The sequence below is a fragment of the Polyodon spathula genome, chromosome 14 (assembly GCF_017654505.1).
Source record: "Polyodon spathula isolate WHYD16114869_AA chromosome 14, ASM1765450v1, whole genome shotgun sequence".
Classification (NCBI taxonomy): Eukaryota; Metazoa; Chordata; class Actinopteri; order Acipenseriformes; family Polyodontidae; genus Polyodon; species Polyodon spathula.
This window is the reverse complement of record NC_054547.1, coordinates 3,685,914-3,701,081: the sequence shown is the minus strand read 5'-3', so window position 1 is coordinate 3,701,081 and position 15,168 is coordinate 3,685,914. Positions and strand designations below refer to the sequence as shown.

The 15,168-nt window shown below is 40.0% G+C and overlaps 1 protein-coding gene across 2 annotated transcripts in view; it reads right to left on the bottom strand.

The window, feature by feature from the left end:
- LOC121326993 (FAS-associated factor 1-like) overlaps positions 1-15,168 on the bottom strand; it is an 84,680-nt gene that overhangs the window by 45,679 nt on the left and 23,833 nt on the right. For both annotated transcript variants that reach the window (XM_041270709.1, XM_041270707.1), the window contains 2 exons: positions 12,411-12,516; positions 1,547-1,633 (listed from right to left, as the gene is read on the bottom strand). In XM_041270709.1, the coding sequence (XP_041126643.1) occupies positions 1,547-1,633; positions 12,411-12,516 (193 nt within the window). The remainder of the gene's footprint in view (positions 1-1,546; positions 1,634-12,410; positions 12,517-15,168) is intronic.

Here is a 15,168-nt window from a genome sequence, read left to right as displayed (position 1 = left end):
ATTCACTTTCCATCGCCTGTGATAAAACAATACAGTCCAGTTTGGATAAAGAAACAAACATCATGGAGTGCATGAGCAAAATAGCAACAGCAGCCCGTCTCTGAGCACAATGAATGATTTGGTGGAAGAGGCTCATTTTTCTAATTAAAAAACAGGACCCAATACAAGGAAGGACTAAAGCATTTTTCACCTAAAAGCCATAAATACAGGGGCATCAAGTGTACTTGGACAGAACTTCCTTGGTTTTTATCCATTTGGAAAACTCTTATCTCTTCCTACAATTCTCCATAATTTCAGATCTACGGAAAGTATGCTGTTCCTACAAAAGCAGAAAATGAAGGTCAAAATAGCAATTAAAAGTAGATTCACTTTTACCAACCCAATACCCCAAAGCATGGGCACGTTCACAGACGCACTGCGCCAAACCAGGGTTAGAATAAAACCCTGGCAATATGAAGTCTGTATCTGGAAGGGTTTGAGATAAAGCAATGAAGTTGAAACAATAATGTCTGCAAAACGATTCAAAATTGATGAAGGCCGGTGAATGCTCACTTAGGCACCTGAAGTGAGTATTTTAAATGGTCTCTGAAATTAACTGATGAAAGAGCAACTGCAGCAGATTTTTTTTTTTTTTTTCAGAGATCTTTAATAATTAAAAAGGAGAAAGCGACAGAGCCACAGACCTGATAATTGAGTTAAAGGAATTAGCTTGGCATTTCCATTAACGTGTGCAAGAGGGTTTTTTTGGGTTTTTTTTGTTAGCTCTTTTTATAGTTTGGAGTCATTGGCCCTAATTATCAGTTAATCTGCTAGACTCAGATTCTTGTTATTAAAACGCAACGCAAGCACTGTAAGTCTTTGTGATCTCTCTCTCTTTAACAACGGAGGACTATAAAAGCACAGATGTATGGGGAGTAACACTTAAAACCAGCTCTGAGTGCACTAAAGCACTCGCTTTCTGTGATTCTTGGACTGTTTTATTTTAAATGAAAATAAACGTATCTGTTCCGTTGAGACACCCAAGGCAAGCCATGGCATGTTTTCATTGGTATCATGTCTGTGTGGTTACCTGGTTCCAAACTTTAGCCAAGAATTTCCACATTTGTCCTCTGAACAACCCCTTCCAAAAAAACTAAAATAATTCAATATATAATTCTACAGCTTAAAGGGCACATAAGGACCTTTTTATTTTTATTGTGTGACATGTTCCCATATGTTGCTACAACTGTTTATGTAAGGTGTGTGAATTGTTTTATTTATTTATTTTTACATTTTGACCACCTTTTTAAACTTTTAAATTGCATTCCCTGCCTCAAGACCTTCCCATGTACCCGCATGGACCTCTCAGAACTACACTTCCCATCATCCTCCTGCTCACATATGTAGCTGAGATGGATTAACCAGTGAGCAGGAGTTTATAGAGTTAGTAAATTAATAAGAAACTCAAGCACTTAAATGTTCCACAACGTGAAAATAAAGCAGTTTTAAAACTTAAACAGGTGTTTTACGAAAAGGAGTTCAGGGGGTGTTATTTCATCCATCTTACCAAGTCGTCTCTTGCAGTGGCTGGCCAGCCTTCCCATTGCTGATGTCGGACAGGGATGCTAGTGAGGTCATATACGTTTCTTTTTACCTACAACCGGAAAACAACAGATGCAGGGTCAGTGCACAATAATCAACTGCAACTCTACTGCCATAATGTAGATCCTTTTTGAAAACTTACTTCAAATAAACCCCTTAACCTTTAAGCACACAATACTGCTGAATTTAAAAATGATAAAAGAAACTAGAATTCAATGACATTAAAAGACACTGAAAAACACTTGCAGTTAAAACCTGCGTCACTGATGTTTTGTCTCTTTTAGTATTTCTAATTTCAATCAGACCCTGACTTTTATTCATTTTATTCCCTCTACTGCTGCTGGATCTCTCCCACTCTCCAGCAGTGTCACATCATAGTAAAAAGCAGAAATGTACCGTAAATACCAGTGTTTAAGTCGTACTGGTCTAAAATACCTAGAAAATAGACTTATACAAAGGTTTTTACAGTAAATGGTACCTGAGCACCTAAAACTTGCTGCAATTAAAAAATACATCTAAATAACAGACACATGACAAGACATTTGCTTCAATAATGTGTAGGGACCAAATTAAGTTGCAGGATAGTTACCACTTCATATAATGAATTATATAGAACAAACGGTTCTAAATCCATTTTACCTTTCACTATGATGAAAACCTTATGTCTCTCAATTTTAATTTGGGATATACAGATTGTTGAACAAAGTTAAGAAAAATAAACTGCCGTCTGCTTCCTGGTACAACCTCCAGTGCTGAAGGTCAAACGGTCAGATTACAAAAAGAACATTGGAAGAGAGGGGCCGGAGTTCATGATGCTAGCACTAATAAGAAACTGAGAAGATTTAAAATGCTGCAAAAATGAACTACAGTACACGGAGGATAAACAGAACTGTACACATAAGGAAATGATAAAGATCATGAAAATACATTTTAAATACATTTCTAGACAGCTCGTCAGGCTGGAGTGCAGGCCAGCAGGAACAGGCTAAAGGGCACCTGTCATCTCCGGTAATAAACAGGCTGTCATGTCCTTCAGGGAGCTGGGGAGACGGAAGCCCTGACCCTGGTGGCTACTTGTTCACATGAGAGTCTACTGTGTGACTTTCTTGAGGTCGTCTGTATTTAACCATGTGCTTGGGCCACAGAATTGTCTATGGTTTTCAGAGTTGTGGACAATAAATGTCTGTTGGGGTTGACAGATTTGTGACCCAAGCCAGATTTCAAATATAAATGAAAGTACTGAGAGACCAGTTTCTCTGCTGTGCCACCTGGACACCAATACATCAGCAAATCTAACCAGTTTGACCACCGATTACATACTAAATATCGTTCATGCACCCGAGCATCTATGAAAACAAAATGTCTCTAAATCGGTCAGATAAAAATACAAAGCAGATTCCATAAATAGGAGAAAGGGCCAAAAAATAACATCCTAAAAAAAAAAATTAAAAAAAAAATCTTCGACCGAAGTGGAGAAGGTCCTTATATTTGCATTCCGAGGATGCCAAGCTAATTCCCTAACACAGCACTCCCTGAGCACTGAAATAAACAGTGTTCGCTTCCTTCTTTCACTGTGGTGGATTCACACTTAATAAAATTCCGTGGTTTTAAACTGTAGTGGCCACAACTCCGCCCGTTGTGTTGGTTTAAAACGCAACGCCAGACTGATGTAGAGGCAAGCGCTGATCAAAGCAATGGGCGTCTGGACCACTGGGCCTGTATTCTAGTGCATTACCCCTGTAAAATACACTATGATGGGAGATTTGCCACAGAATAAACTCGCTATTGTGTTCAGATCTCAGTCCAACCCCTGCCACTTTCTGCATGTTAGGTAATGTGTATTGAACCAAAGCGACTGTGCGCAAGATAAGGACAGTAAAGGGCTGCAATTCTTCTGCTTTACTTGGTACACCACTGCTGGCATACCAGACAGGCATCAATTATGACGAATACAGACTCTTTCCAATTGGTACCACTAACTGTAGGAATCACAAATACCCACATGTAACTATGACGTCCCAGGTTGAAATACTGTAACCTGTGCTAAGTTTCATCACAAAAGGATAAGTGGTTCTCTATACATACCCAGTACTCCAAAACATGAAACAAATATATATTGGAAATCAATATAGAGTAATTGTGTATGTGTGTGGTAAAGAAAGGAAACCAGCCAAGATCTTACACGGTACATCCACTGTCCAAAAAATAAATATTAGTACAGTACCGTCTCATTATACTAGGAAGAAAGAGGGGGAAACAGTATTGTTTCCAGACTGATATCAATCCTGTATGTAAGTTGTTGTCATTGGGTGTATGGCTGCTTTTCACCTCCTAAAAAAATCAGAGCAGCCATTCTTTCTAAATAAATTCTGCACATTTGAAGGATCTTGTTCATTTTCTTTCACTTCTTTCTTAACTTTAGACTAAACATCCTGTCCGGTCCCAGTCTGTCTGCGTGGAGGTCCCAGCTGCCCGCCCCAGTGAAATCTCTCCTCTCATACAGCCCAGCAGGGGCTCGCTGGACTCCAGCTGCTGCATTAACACTGCTTGTCTGAACTCCGTTTCCACATGGGGCTCCCCCCTGCTCAACTAGATCCCTATCAAAGTAATCTGCTGTAATCTAGCCTGGAAACACAGCAGCCCCGCTGCCAATCAGACCATGATGTGTGCGAGAAGCTGGAACTTTGTAACATGGAATGGCTATAAAACCAGTGATAAAACTTACAGGAATACAGAAATAGCACTGCCCCCCCTACAGCTATGACCAAAAGTTTTGAATCACCCTACAGAATTAACTAGCGTTGCTTCATAGAGTCGAATGAAACCTGCTGAATAATGTTACATTAACATATTGAATTGCATACCACTTTGTAGTTTTTCTTATATACTTAACTGACAAATTGAAAAATATGACATTTTGAAATGCGCAGTAAGGAACAGCCAGGGCCAGTTACATTTCACTCCACTCCCTAAACTCGTGGCAGCCTCTCCGCTGTGTGTGTGCCGCGCCAGGGTACTCTTTATGAAGAGAGGGGTCAGTCAAGGTCGAGAGTGTTATTAGAGAGAATAATATCTGTGTTTGACCAGAGGGCTACAGGGATTTCTGCTCTTCCTGCTGACCAGCAGGCTGCCTTAAACACCTCTGATTTGCTGTAATGAAGCGCAGGGGTCATGCGCAGATTCAGCCCCTGAGGGCTGGGCACAGTTCAGTTCCCCACCCACCCCCCCACCCCCTCATAAACCGACAAATTAACCTGTGTTGGAAACACACAACTGAGAATTTTGTAGCATTGTTAATCATGGTTCAATAAATAAAATCGAATCAAATTCAAATTAAAACTTTCATTTAAAAAACAAATAAAACGTGTTTCTTAAATGCCTATAAAACTTGCAGTGAAAACTCTCCAGCACACACGCACAGTGATCCAGACTACTGCTATAACTATGGGTGTATCAGGGTGATACAGACAGTAGAAGATGCACATATTGAGCTAGCATTGATATCAACAGAAGAGCACAAACAGGACTGGAGTGCAGACATTATAAATCATTAATGAGCAACAAGCAGGCTGAGAAGTGAAGCCTGCCAGGCTGATGCTACTCTACTCATTATCAGCAGAACCCCCAATGTCAGCCCCCGCTCACTCCCTGCAACCCTCCAATCATTATTACTGGAAAGGGACCATCATTAAGATCTGATGCTGGTATGATTCAGTCTCTGCCACCTTTAACCCTAATGAGTTATACTCTCTGCGGCTTTGCTTTATCTCCTACAGCAATAATGAGTGATCAAGGGTGTAAAGCAAACTACTAAAATCACATGTGCCCATCATCCAACAGCCATTTGGAGGACTGCAAGTAGATATATAGTGTTGTTGTCATGACGAGGATCACACAAGGGTGTGCCACGATTCGTGACACAATGGATCACACTTAACTTAGATTTTTCTGGAAAACGCAAGTATAATTTATCCCCATACTGCAATACATTAAAAAGCAGTATAATGTGTGATATGCATTCTAGACATCATATATGCAACTAATGCATCTGATATTTCTACCAGCACCACCACTCTGGCTACGCGGTATGAGTGACGGAAGGTAATTAAAACAATTAATCTGCAGTGCCCCACAATCACAATCCTCTAAAATCTACGCTTTATAGGCGCCTATTTTAAGCCTTTTGTGCACTCGACTTCATCAGAAAGGTATCAGACCTTGCATTCGTTAAAGCACATTTCAGGAGCAGCCTCCCCAAAGCCTTCCTGCAAATGTCATCCGCAAACTCTGCTGTGCCGCAGCTCAGGGACGCAAAACTAAAATGCAAACTCATCGTGTTTCAGAGAAAAAAGTCAAATTGCATCTTCGTTTAAGCCGTGTCGCATATTCAATTCTTAAATCATTTAAAAAGGACTGCAAACCAGTGTTTTAAAATCCAATTGATTACCATAGATCATCAGGAGTCGAGACACTGGGATTTCAATCCAAGTAATCTGTTACTTTTCAGATAAATGCAAATCTTTCCCCTCTACCTGCTATATAAAACTATCTCTGTTATGTTTTAAAACAGCATACTTTGCATTCTAGAGGTGGCTTCAGTCTTGGTTTAGAGTGCCCACTACTGGCTAAAGGCGGTAGAACACGTGTGCAAGGAATTGGGTTATCATATTACTTAGGAATATCTTTTTTTGTTTACAGCATATTACCAGTGTGTGTCTCCATTCATTTTTTCTAAGCCATAATACAAAAGGTGGCATTTACAGCAGCAAAAATAGATTACCGGCAGAAGAGCAGTTTGACGTAAGCATTTACAGTATCGAATATCTTGTACGCGGCAGACTTGTGAAACTGAAAAGGAGAATGTCGAACAATCACTTCAATTGGATGACTGAATCCAAACTGTCGTGTTATGATTTTACTAAATGCATCACATTATTCTGCTTGCTACATAAATGGCACTGATATCCCTCCCTCTGTTACAAAATAGATTTTTGTGAGCTTTTTACTTAAAATCGCTACTATGACAGTTGCCATTGTAACTGTAAACTTCTCATTGGTGGTGTTTATGTAATACTGAAAGAAATGACAAGCGTTTCGACAATAAGTATTTCTCCCTGTCTTCTGCAGAACTGTCTACACATCATGTACTGGTATCTGTATATGTCACACCATCCTGTTCCTACAGTTTCACTTTTACATGGGCTGATCCTCTTCTGTATAGCATGGTTACCTTCGTCTTATCTCTGTCTTATGGCTGGACCCTTTATTCTAACTCGGACATTTTTCGTTGTCGGACAGATTTAGAAATACTTAAAAAAATTTGACTAGAAACGTCTGTCATTGATTTATTAATGCTGTGTAGCTAATATCATTCAACGACAGGTTTGTAAACACAAGAAATTTGCCATTTCTAATAAGTGAATTTTTAAATATAACCGCATACTAAGATTAATTTAATGAGAAAACAGTATATAAAAAAAAAGAAACTTGAAAATCAGAAACACAGCTTAAATTTCACATGTATTTATTTAACAGGGTTAGAACCCTTGAGATATGCATATGCAACAGAGTTCTTATGCACATAGGAGTATCTGTATCTTAATATTTCTCTGCCATTTTATTTATTTAATTATTTATTTATTTATTACACTTGTCTTCAAAGTATGTGCTTTTATGTATAATGTGTGTATCGGGGTATTTATTTGCAGAGTGAGTATCTTTTCCCCCCTAGAATTCAAGTTGACTTCTAGCAGTTCAGGATAGTAAATCCACTCTTAGGTGTCAATGTAAAAAACCTCACAAGTATAGCAGTGAGTAAGGCTGTGCATATTTATTGCGAGTCTGTGAATCTCAGTATCAGTGCTAAAACGGCTTTGCAATTCGGACGTAGCCAAAGTCAGCAGAAAGTTCTGCCGTTTCTACAGTATTGTGTCAGCTGCGTTGGTGACAACTTTTAGAAGACCAAAATTACAAATACACAAACTTCAGGTCCCACGTAATTCAGAGCTTGGATCAGCAAGACAAGGAAACAGAACTAAACAATCACAGCTTTACCAGCACCAGATGCTTTTCTTTTCTTTCATTCTCTTTTTTTCACCGCTCTCTTCTGCAGCTGTAAAAACTGGGGAGTGAAATCCTTCAGCCGGCTCGTCTGGTCACGGAAACAGCAGACCCCAGCAGCAGCTATTCTGCCCTACGCTTTCAGGCAAACATTTGCTCTGCAGCTTACCGCCGGCGATATTTAACTCGAGGTGCCAATCACTTCCTTTTAAAAAGCTTCACTTTCAGATGGACCTGCAAACTCCTGACAGCCATGGCCAGACACACTGAACCGAACGACAGGAGGACAAAAAACTAGCTTCTCCTGAAAAGGAAACTTTGTAGTTTTCATACAGACACGCACATACACAAAACTAGTTAAAAGTCTAACTGTACTTAAAAACGCATTTGCAAGCACTAAAAAAAAAAAAAAATCACTGAACACCAGACCAGTAAGCCAATCTATGTAGGACTACTGCTCATGTCTTTATTCTGACCTGAAAAAGCAATAAGAAGTGAGTACCACTATAATACAGTGAAGGTTGTCAAGGATATGGCCTCACCAGTCATCTTTATCCCAGACTGCTCAGCAACTGGAAATTCAAGGCCACTGTGCCACTTTCTATGATAGCAAAACACCATGAGTCTTGGTTCATATTGAATGGCACCCACAGGTGGCAACCCCTACACATATGTGGGGTAAGTGGGATGTTCCTCCTTCCTCCTAGCAGTACACACTGAATACTTCCAATACTAGATTTCCCTGTGTTGCCTTACCATGCCAGCTTTAATGGTTTCTAGAAGTATACCACTGCTCCCTGCAGTTCTCACCTCATTTCTAAAAGAGCTTCTATCCAGGTCAGTAACTCTTCTAAAAAACACTTGAAGGGATGAACAACAGAACAAAAAAAAAAAAAAAACTGCCCTAAACTCCCCCAATTAGCAGAGACTGATACAAATAACAAAGGGAGCATTTTCCAATGCACCGGATCTTATATCCTGAATCTTAAAGCTAAAGCATTTAATCCTGTCTTCCTGATGAACACAGGCTAGAACTGGAGGAATTATCTTTGAAAAGCAAGTGCCAGGGATAGTCTATTAATGATCTAAATGGTGACAGATCAATATACTGCCACTGTTTAAAATCTCATCTACTTGAAAATTCAAATACTCATAGACAAAAAAAAACAAAAAAACACTACAATTGAATCACACAAATCCGCAACACAAAGGCCCACATTGTAATGCTCTTAATGATCTGTAATGGCAAAAAGGACTATGGCTACGATATCTTGTTTGTCTGATTTTATTACCAAGTTTCTTTTTAAAGAAATTCAGTGTTTAATTAGGATTTAATAGGGACTTGGACAATTAGGGGACTTGTACATTTTTTTTTTATTATTTTAACTTTGAAATCTGATATTACACAAATCGCTCATATGCATTTATATACAGTACTGTGAAGAAGCTTCGAGGGTTGTGTGTGCGCGTGTTTTTTTTTCCTGTATATCTGCTGTAAAGGGGTACCTTTATTGCTATTTAATACGTTGCAGCAAAGGCAGTTTTCATTAAAAGCATCATTTTTGTTTTAGTTATGAATTGCACCCTGAAGGAGAGAGGAAAACAGCATAGCAGTTCTGGGTTGTGTAAACGGTAAAAGTAAGAACAAATGTTTTTGTTTTTTTGGGGTTTTTTTAAACTATAATAAATGATTGTTTTTTTTTTTCAGCAACTGTAAAGATGTCTGTACTTTAAATCGTGTGTCCCATAAGAGCAAAAAGCTTTTTCACTGCAGTACGTTTAACTCTTTGGAAGATACATGCTTATATACTAGGATTGCTACAGAGTGATAAACATGTATATATTTAGATCCAGACAGAGATGTATGTTTGCTGTCTCTCCTGCTTCAGAAGAAACCCAAAGCCTCCTCCCGAGTGCCTAGAGAAAGGCGGCCAAGTGTTTGAATTCATTCTCCCTGCCGCAGCCCCCCGGAGCTGCCAGCCCTTGTCTTCTCCTCTCCCTTTAAACCCTTTCGCGACAGCGACCCTCCCTGTTTCTGTAATCCCTGCAAAGCACTTAAAGAGCACAGTAGGTGCTCATCAAAGCCATCTGCTCCAGGAGGAAAACAGGCCGCTGCTCTGGGCTCTGAATAGAACAAGGAGAGTGTGAATTAATCTCTTCAATTAGCACCATTACAAGCTGTCAAGTGGGATTATTACAGTAATGGTTGCTGCCACTGCAATCTGACTTTCTGTCTCTCTGTCTCTCTCTCTCTCTCCCTGATTTATAAAACCCAGAATGTGTACACTTGTCAGTTTAAAAGATCACAATAATGTACTGGTTTAAAGATTTTCATGATATTGGCCTTGTGCAGAATCAAAAATGCTTTAGAAGTAAAATTGTTGGACGCCTAGTAGCTACACAATAATTGTGTTACTATTACATAATCTTTTTTGGATTTTGACTTTTTACTTCTGCTTTATAATAATTAAAAAAAAAAAAAAAAAAATCTGGTGGAAATTAGTTGTTTGAGGTTCAAGTTTGACTTCACCAGGAATCTGTCATGTTATTCTCTGGGTATAACTAATAGAAGTTTTCTAGTAATGCGTTGGCTTTTCAATGTGCCTTCAGCTGTCATACATGTCAACATTGTAAAAGTAATGCTGTATTCCGTGCCTGAAGGATCTGTGTTGGCTACTAAAACAAAAACAAAACAAAAAAACATGTTATATAAATACCTAAACTTTTCATATCTAATAAGTTCAAGGTATATTCATCAGTCCCCCTTAATGTTGGTAGGTTTTAATTGAGTCAGTCAACCGGAGCTATTTCCCTTGAAGAGATACTGCTGCACCTGACGTCATGCCAGGTTGTCATGGCACATAAAAACAGTGCTATCAATGCATTGGAGCTGGGTCCCCAGATACCAGCAGCACCACAGGGCTCATTACCCCTACACTGAAACTCCCCCGGCACATCACACACACTGGATAAAAACAAACACACAACTTCAATACACAAACAAACGGCTACAGAGAGCTAGAACTTACAGGCAAGAAATATCACACACAACTTCAAACTGTGGCTCAGAACACTGACGGGCTGAATCGTTAAAATACGGCTGATCTGTTGCCAATTTTCACCCCTCATGTGTCGTATTGCAGTATTGAATGTGAGTCTCTGTGGTGTCAGACAAACATGTATATCTTATACGTTTGGTTTAAGTGCATTATTTGTGGTTAAAGCCTGCAATGCTGAAGGTATAAAAAATGACTGGACTGCACTCCAAAAACGATAAAGGAGTACTGCATTCCAGCAACACATATAAGACATAGATCCTGTTTTTAAAAGGAAAAAAAAAAGTTTCTAACAATCCAAATAAAAACATCTGAATTTTGATATGAAACTTTTTTGCTTTGTTTTATTGCAACTGCTTAAAATCTATAAAATCATCTATTTGAAACAGCAGTTCTTGACTGATCAGGAGAACGAACTCCATTGTTTTTCTTCCTCATTTTCCTGTTGGGGTTTATGCACCCGGTAAGTAATTGATTTCAGAAATCGTATTCAAGTCCTTGTTTATGAGATGATGCTATTAAGAGACTTGATTATAATATATTCTAATTTGGATGCAATAGCACATGCAACACCTTTTATTTTTATGGATCGATTGAATCTCCCTGGTGCCTCACATATACTAATGTTATATTTCTAACACATGCATGTTTCCGGTTGTATTCAAAAGGCATACATGAAAAGTACAAAGCACTCAGTGCAGGGTTCTTGAAGCCTGATAACTCAATACAGAGAACCTAGCAATAGTTTCCAATACCAAGCAAATTCAACCATGTCTGATCTACAGAACCAGCAAAATTCAGAACAGCAGACAATACTCAGGGCACAAGATGGGTTAACTTGCATTTGCCAATCCAGGCTTCAGGGAGCTTCTTACAAGGCAATGGAAATGCTGCAGTGAATAATTGATGGAGTAATTTTGAATCCTTATGCATAGGATATCAGGTAAAGAGTGGACTGCATTAGAGCTGCATAAACATCTTAGGCTTGTCCGAGCGGGCCAGCTCGTTTCACTGACAGCTTCGCCAAGCCTTCACTGAGCTAGCGAAACTGTAATAAAGGCAGAGCAAACAGGACGCGCCCATGAATATTTTATCAGCTCCCAAATCCAGTGTTTAATCTGAGATGGGGGAAAATTAACTCTCCTCTCCGTCAAATGCCAATTTGTCGGCAGATCAAACACTATCTCAGCTATTAGAATCCAATTCTGTGTGTACATGGAACATAATCAGAAGGCAAGGAAAAGGTATCTTTACAAAGGAATAATCCTCTCGGTTCCAGGGCAGTGTGCAACAGTAGCTGGCACACCTGCCACTCGCTGAAGGAAGCGGGTTCGAGTCATGCAGTGATTAGAGCACTGGGCAACTGCAGTGGGGTTTAATGGTTCAGTAGAAGACAGCAGGTTCAAGTAGTTAAGTAAATGGAAAATTATTATCTGCAAGCCACAGTGAAACTATATAATTTTACAACAGCTGTTTTAATAGAACTTACAGTTATATCTTAAGTAATGTATTCTTGCTTGGATTCACTTTGTATATAATATACTGTTTCAGTCTTCACATGCTGATGATGCATTAATAACCTGTACCCTGACTCTAGTGGACACAAACAATACATTAGTAAAAACTAGCACAGAGAACAAATGGTGAGCAACAAGCCAGACGCCGACACTTTCATCCAGGGCTGCTGCTATCTTTCACATTGCTCTCACTCACCTCCTGAATGGTCTTACTTCCTGGGAAGTTGAGGCTGTAGTCCCGCTGGGCTTCATGATGGCTAATGACGAGCAGGAAGTTTTGATTTAATGATTCCTGCAGGGCGCTGAACGGAGAGAATAAACAAAACAAACACGAGAGTCAGGCATAAGCATGTTCCAGCATGTACCCGAGCAAGCAGCTCCACCGGGACACCCCCCCCCCCCCCCCCCCCCCCCCCCACCCCCCCCCCCCAACCACCAAGACAAGCCCAGACAAACCTGCTGCTCCGTCACCATGCCAAGGGAGCGAGCCTGGAGTGACTAGGCAGGCAAGCAAGCTACAGGCAACGCAGCCAGAGTGATACGAAAGGAGATAATTCACACTGTGAGGCTTATATTTACAATGGTCTGACTTGAACTAAGATAGTTGTTACAACAGAGGAAGTATGGGCAGATTGCTAGGCCTGAGGGACTGGAGATGGTGTAGACTTCTAGAGCACAGGGGCTTGGGGCTAGTGTGGCTGAGTGGTTGAGGGGGGAGACTAGGAGGCAGTGGGCCTAATGGTTATTGGAGGGACTGGGAGGCAGCAAGGTCTAGTGGCTAGAGCTGAGGGGCTGGGAGGCAATGTGGCTGAGTGGTTAGAGCAGAGGGACCAGGGGGGGCAGAGGCACCATGCTGGTGATATGGTGATAAAGCCTTAGGGCTTGTACCACACAAGTCTTCCTGAATAAACATATTTAAATCAACATTTTTGCAAATGTTTAGTCAATGTGTCTGAATACAATATGAAGCTCAGCAATCATTCCCAACTAATCTGCACTGAATCAAAGAAATGATGAGCCTGTTGGAATTAATATGTACCACACACAATAATTACACAATCACATTCTTAAGCTGTGAGATTTAGACAAGCTTATGTTAACAGAAGCCCAAATTTACTGTAATGACAGCATATTTACATTAAATGAAAATGCGAAATCAGTATGTAAATGTAATGTTTGTTGTAGCTAATGCAGCAGATTGGAAACGTGGCGATGCAGGAGGGGGAGAGAGACACAAAGGCAGATGAGTGTCTTTATTACAAGACATTTCTAAAGGTTATCCCTGAAGGGGATAGGCAGCGCAGCATGCTGATGCAGGAGCCTTTCACTTCTGGAGGCCTAGGTTCAAATCCAGCTCCACAAGTAAGATTAGTTTGGTGGTTTCAGCTGCCAAGCAATTTGACACAACTGACAATGCACATGATATACCAGAACGAATGGGTACAGTTTTACCAAATTTGAAGGCAATTTCTCAAAGCATTCGGTCTAGATCATCCAAAAACCAAAAAGGCAGTCATCACACGCCCACAAAAGAGCATGTCTAAGCAGAACCACCACATGTCCTATCTTTGACATCTGTGGTCAAGCACAGAGAGCAATTGATGAGGAACAGTGAAACCTACAGCTCCGATACAAACTATCCCACTAGTGTTACACAGTAACTGCATTACCCCCTTTTCAATGTGAAAATGAATACACAGCAAGAGATACCATATAGGACTCTGGCAGGCCTGGTGAAGAGTCTGCTGCTATCCATCATTTGCTACTTGCTTTGCTACTCTCTGGTCTCCACAGAATTCTGCTAACATTTTTTAATTACAGACTCTTAATTACTTGCGGTAGCGTGTTTGAACGCTCACAAAGAAAGACTAAAACATAGTGGAGACCCTGGGTAACTTTTCCAGCTTTGCTATTCGCTGCATGACCTTAGGTGAGTCTTCTGCTACAATTAGCCTAGATAAAGCACATGGGAGAATTGCTATTCTGTCAAATCTCCTTTCTAGGTCTGAAGGCTAATGGTTTAGTATCTTAAAATGCAGGGCTATCCATTAGTGTCTGTGAGAACCAAATATACTGCATGGGTAATCTGGATTGGATTTTGAAAACATTTTTTCAAGAGCATCCGTTTTGCCTCTGAAAGTGCCATGCAAACCTAAAGAGGTTGTACTGTATATAACTCAGGTGAAATACAAAATACAAGTGAAAGTGAACTCCCTCCCTTACTGAATTCCAGCTGAAATAGCAGAGCTATTTTTAAAACAGTAGTTCAATTTCTGCTCTATCCGGGAGGCAACAGAGGGCCGCACTGCGGCTGCCTCTCATCATGAAACCTCCTCCAGCAGGAGAGAAGGCTTCAGGAAAGGAATCAAACAGCTCCTCTTTCTTTTCTATCCAGGCAGGAAAACTCTTTCTTCATTAGAGAATTAAAACAGTAGACATAAGCATGTATCCCAGTTCGACTGTCAACCCCGTGGCGAGCCTGAAAATGAGGTGGAGGTCAGGGAGGATGAGGTAAACTCAAAGCAGATTTCAGTTGACCTGGCTTGAATACGACAAGTGGCTGCCGCTGACTGCAGGTTGACACGAATGTCTTTTTGACTTTTGGTGATGGTTACAGGGATTTGTTTGTCAATCAAATGATCACGTTTACAGGTGTTTTTTAGCTCTGAAAAGCCCAGTTTAAAGGGGCTGCCGCTTAATTAAATACATTTCTTAATGACTTGTGTATCGTACTACCTATTTTGAAAAGTGAAAAGTTGTAAATAACTTTTGTAGAGTATTTTGTAGAGTATTTTTGGGGGAAGATTAGAAGCTGGCGTATTTCAATTTGTTAATTATTGGTAATAATATGATCAAGACTCCATCTGAAGTGTGTTCACTTAATGCTGATTTTCAAAGGACATTTTTTTAGAAAATACAAAAAAATATTTAGCTTTTGATAAACCCTGAAATTT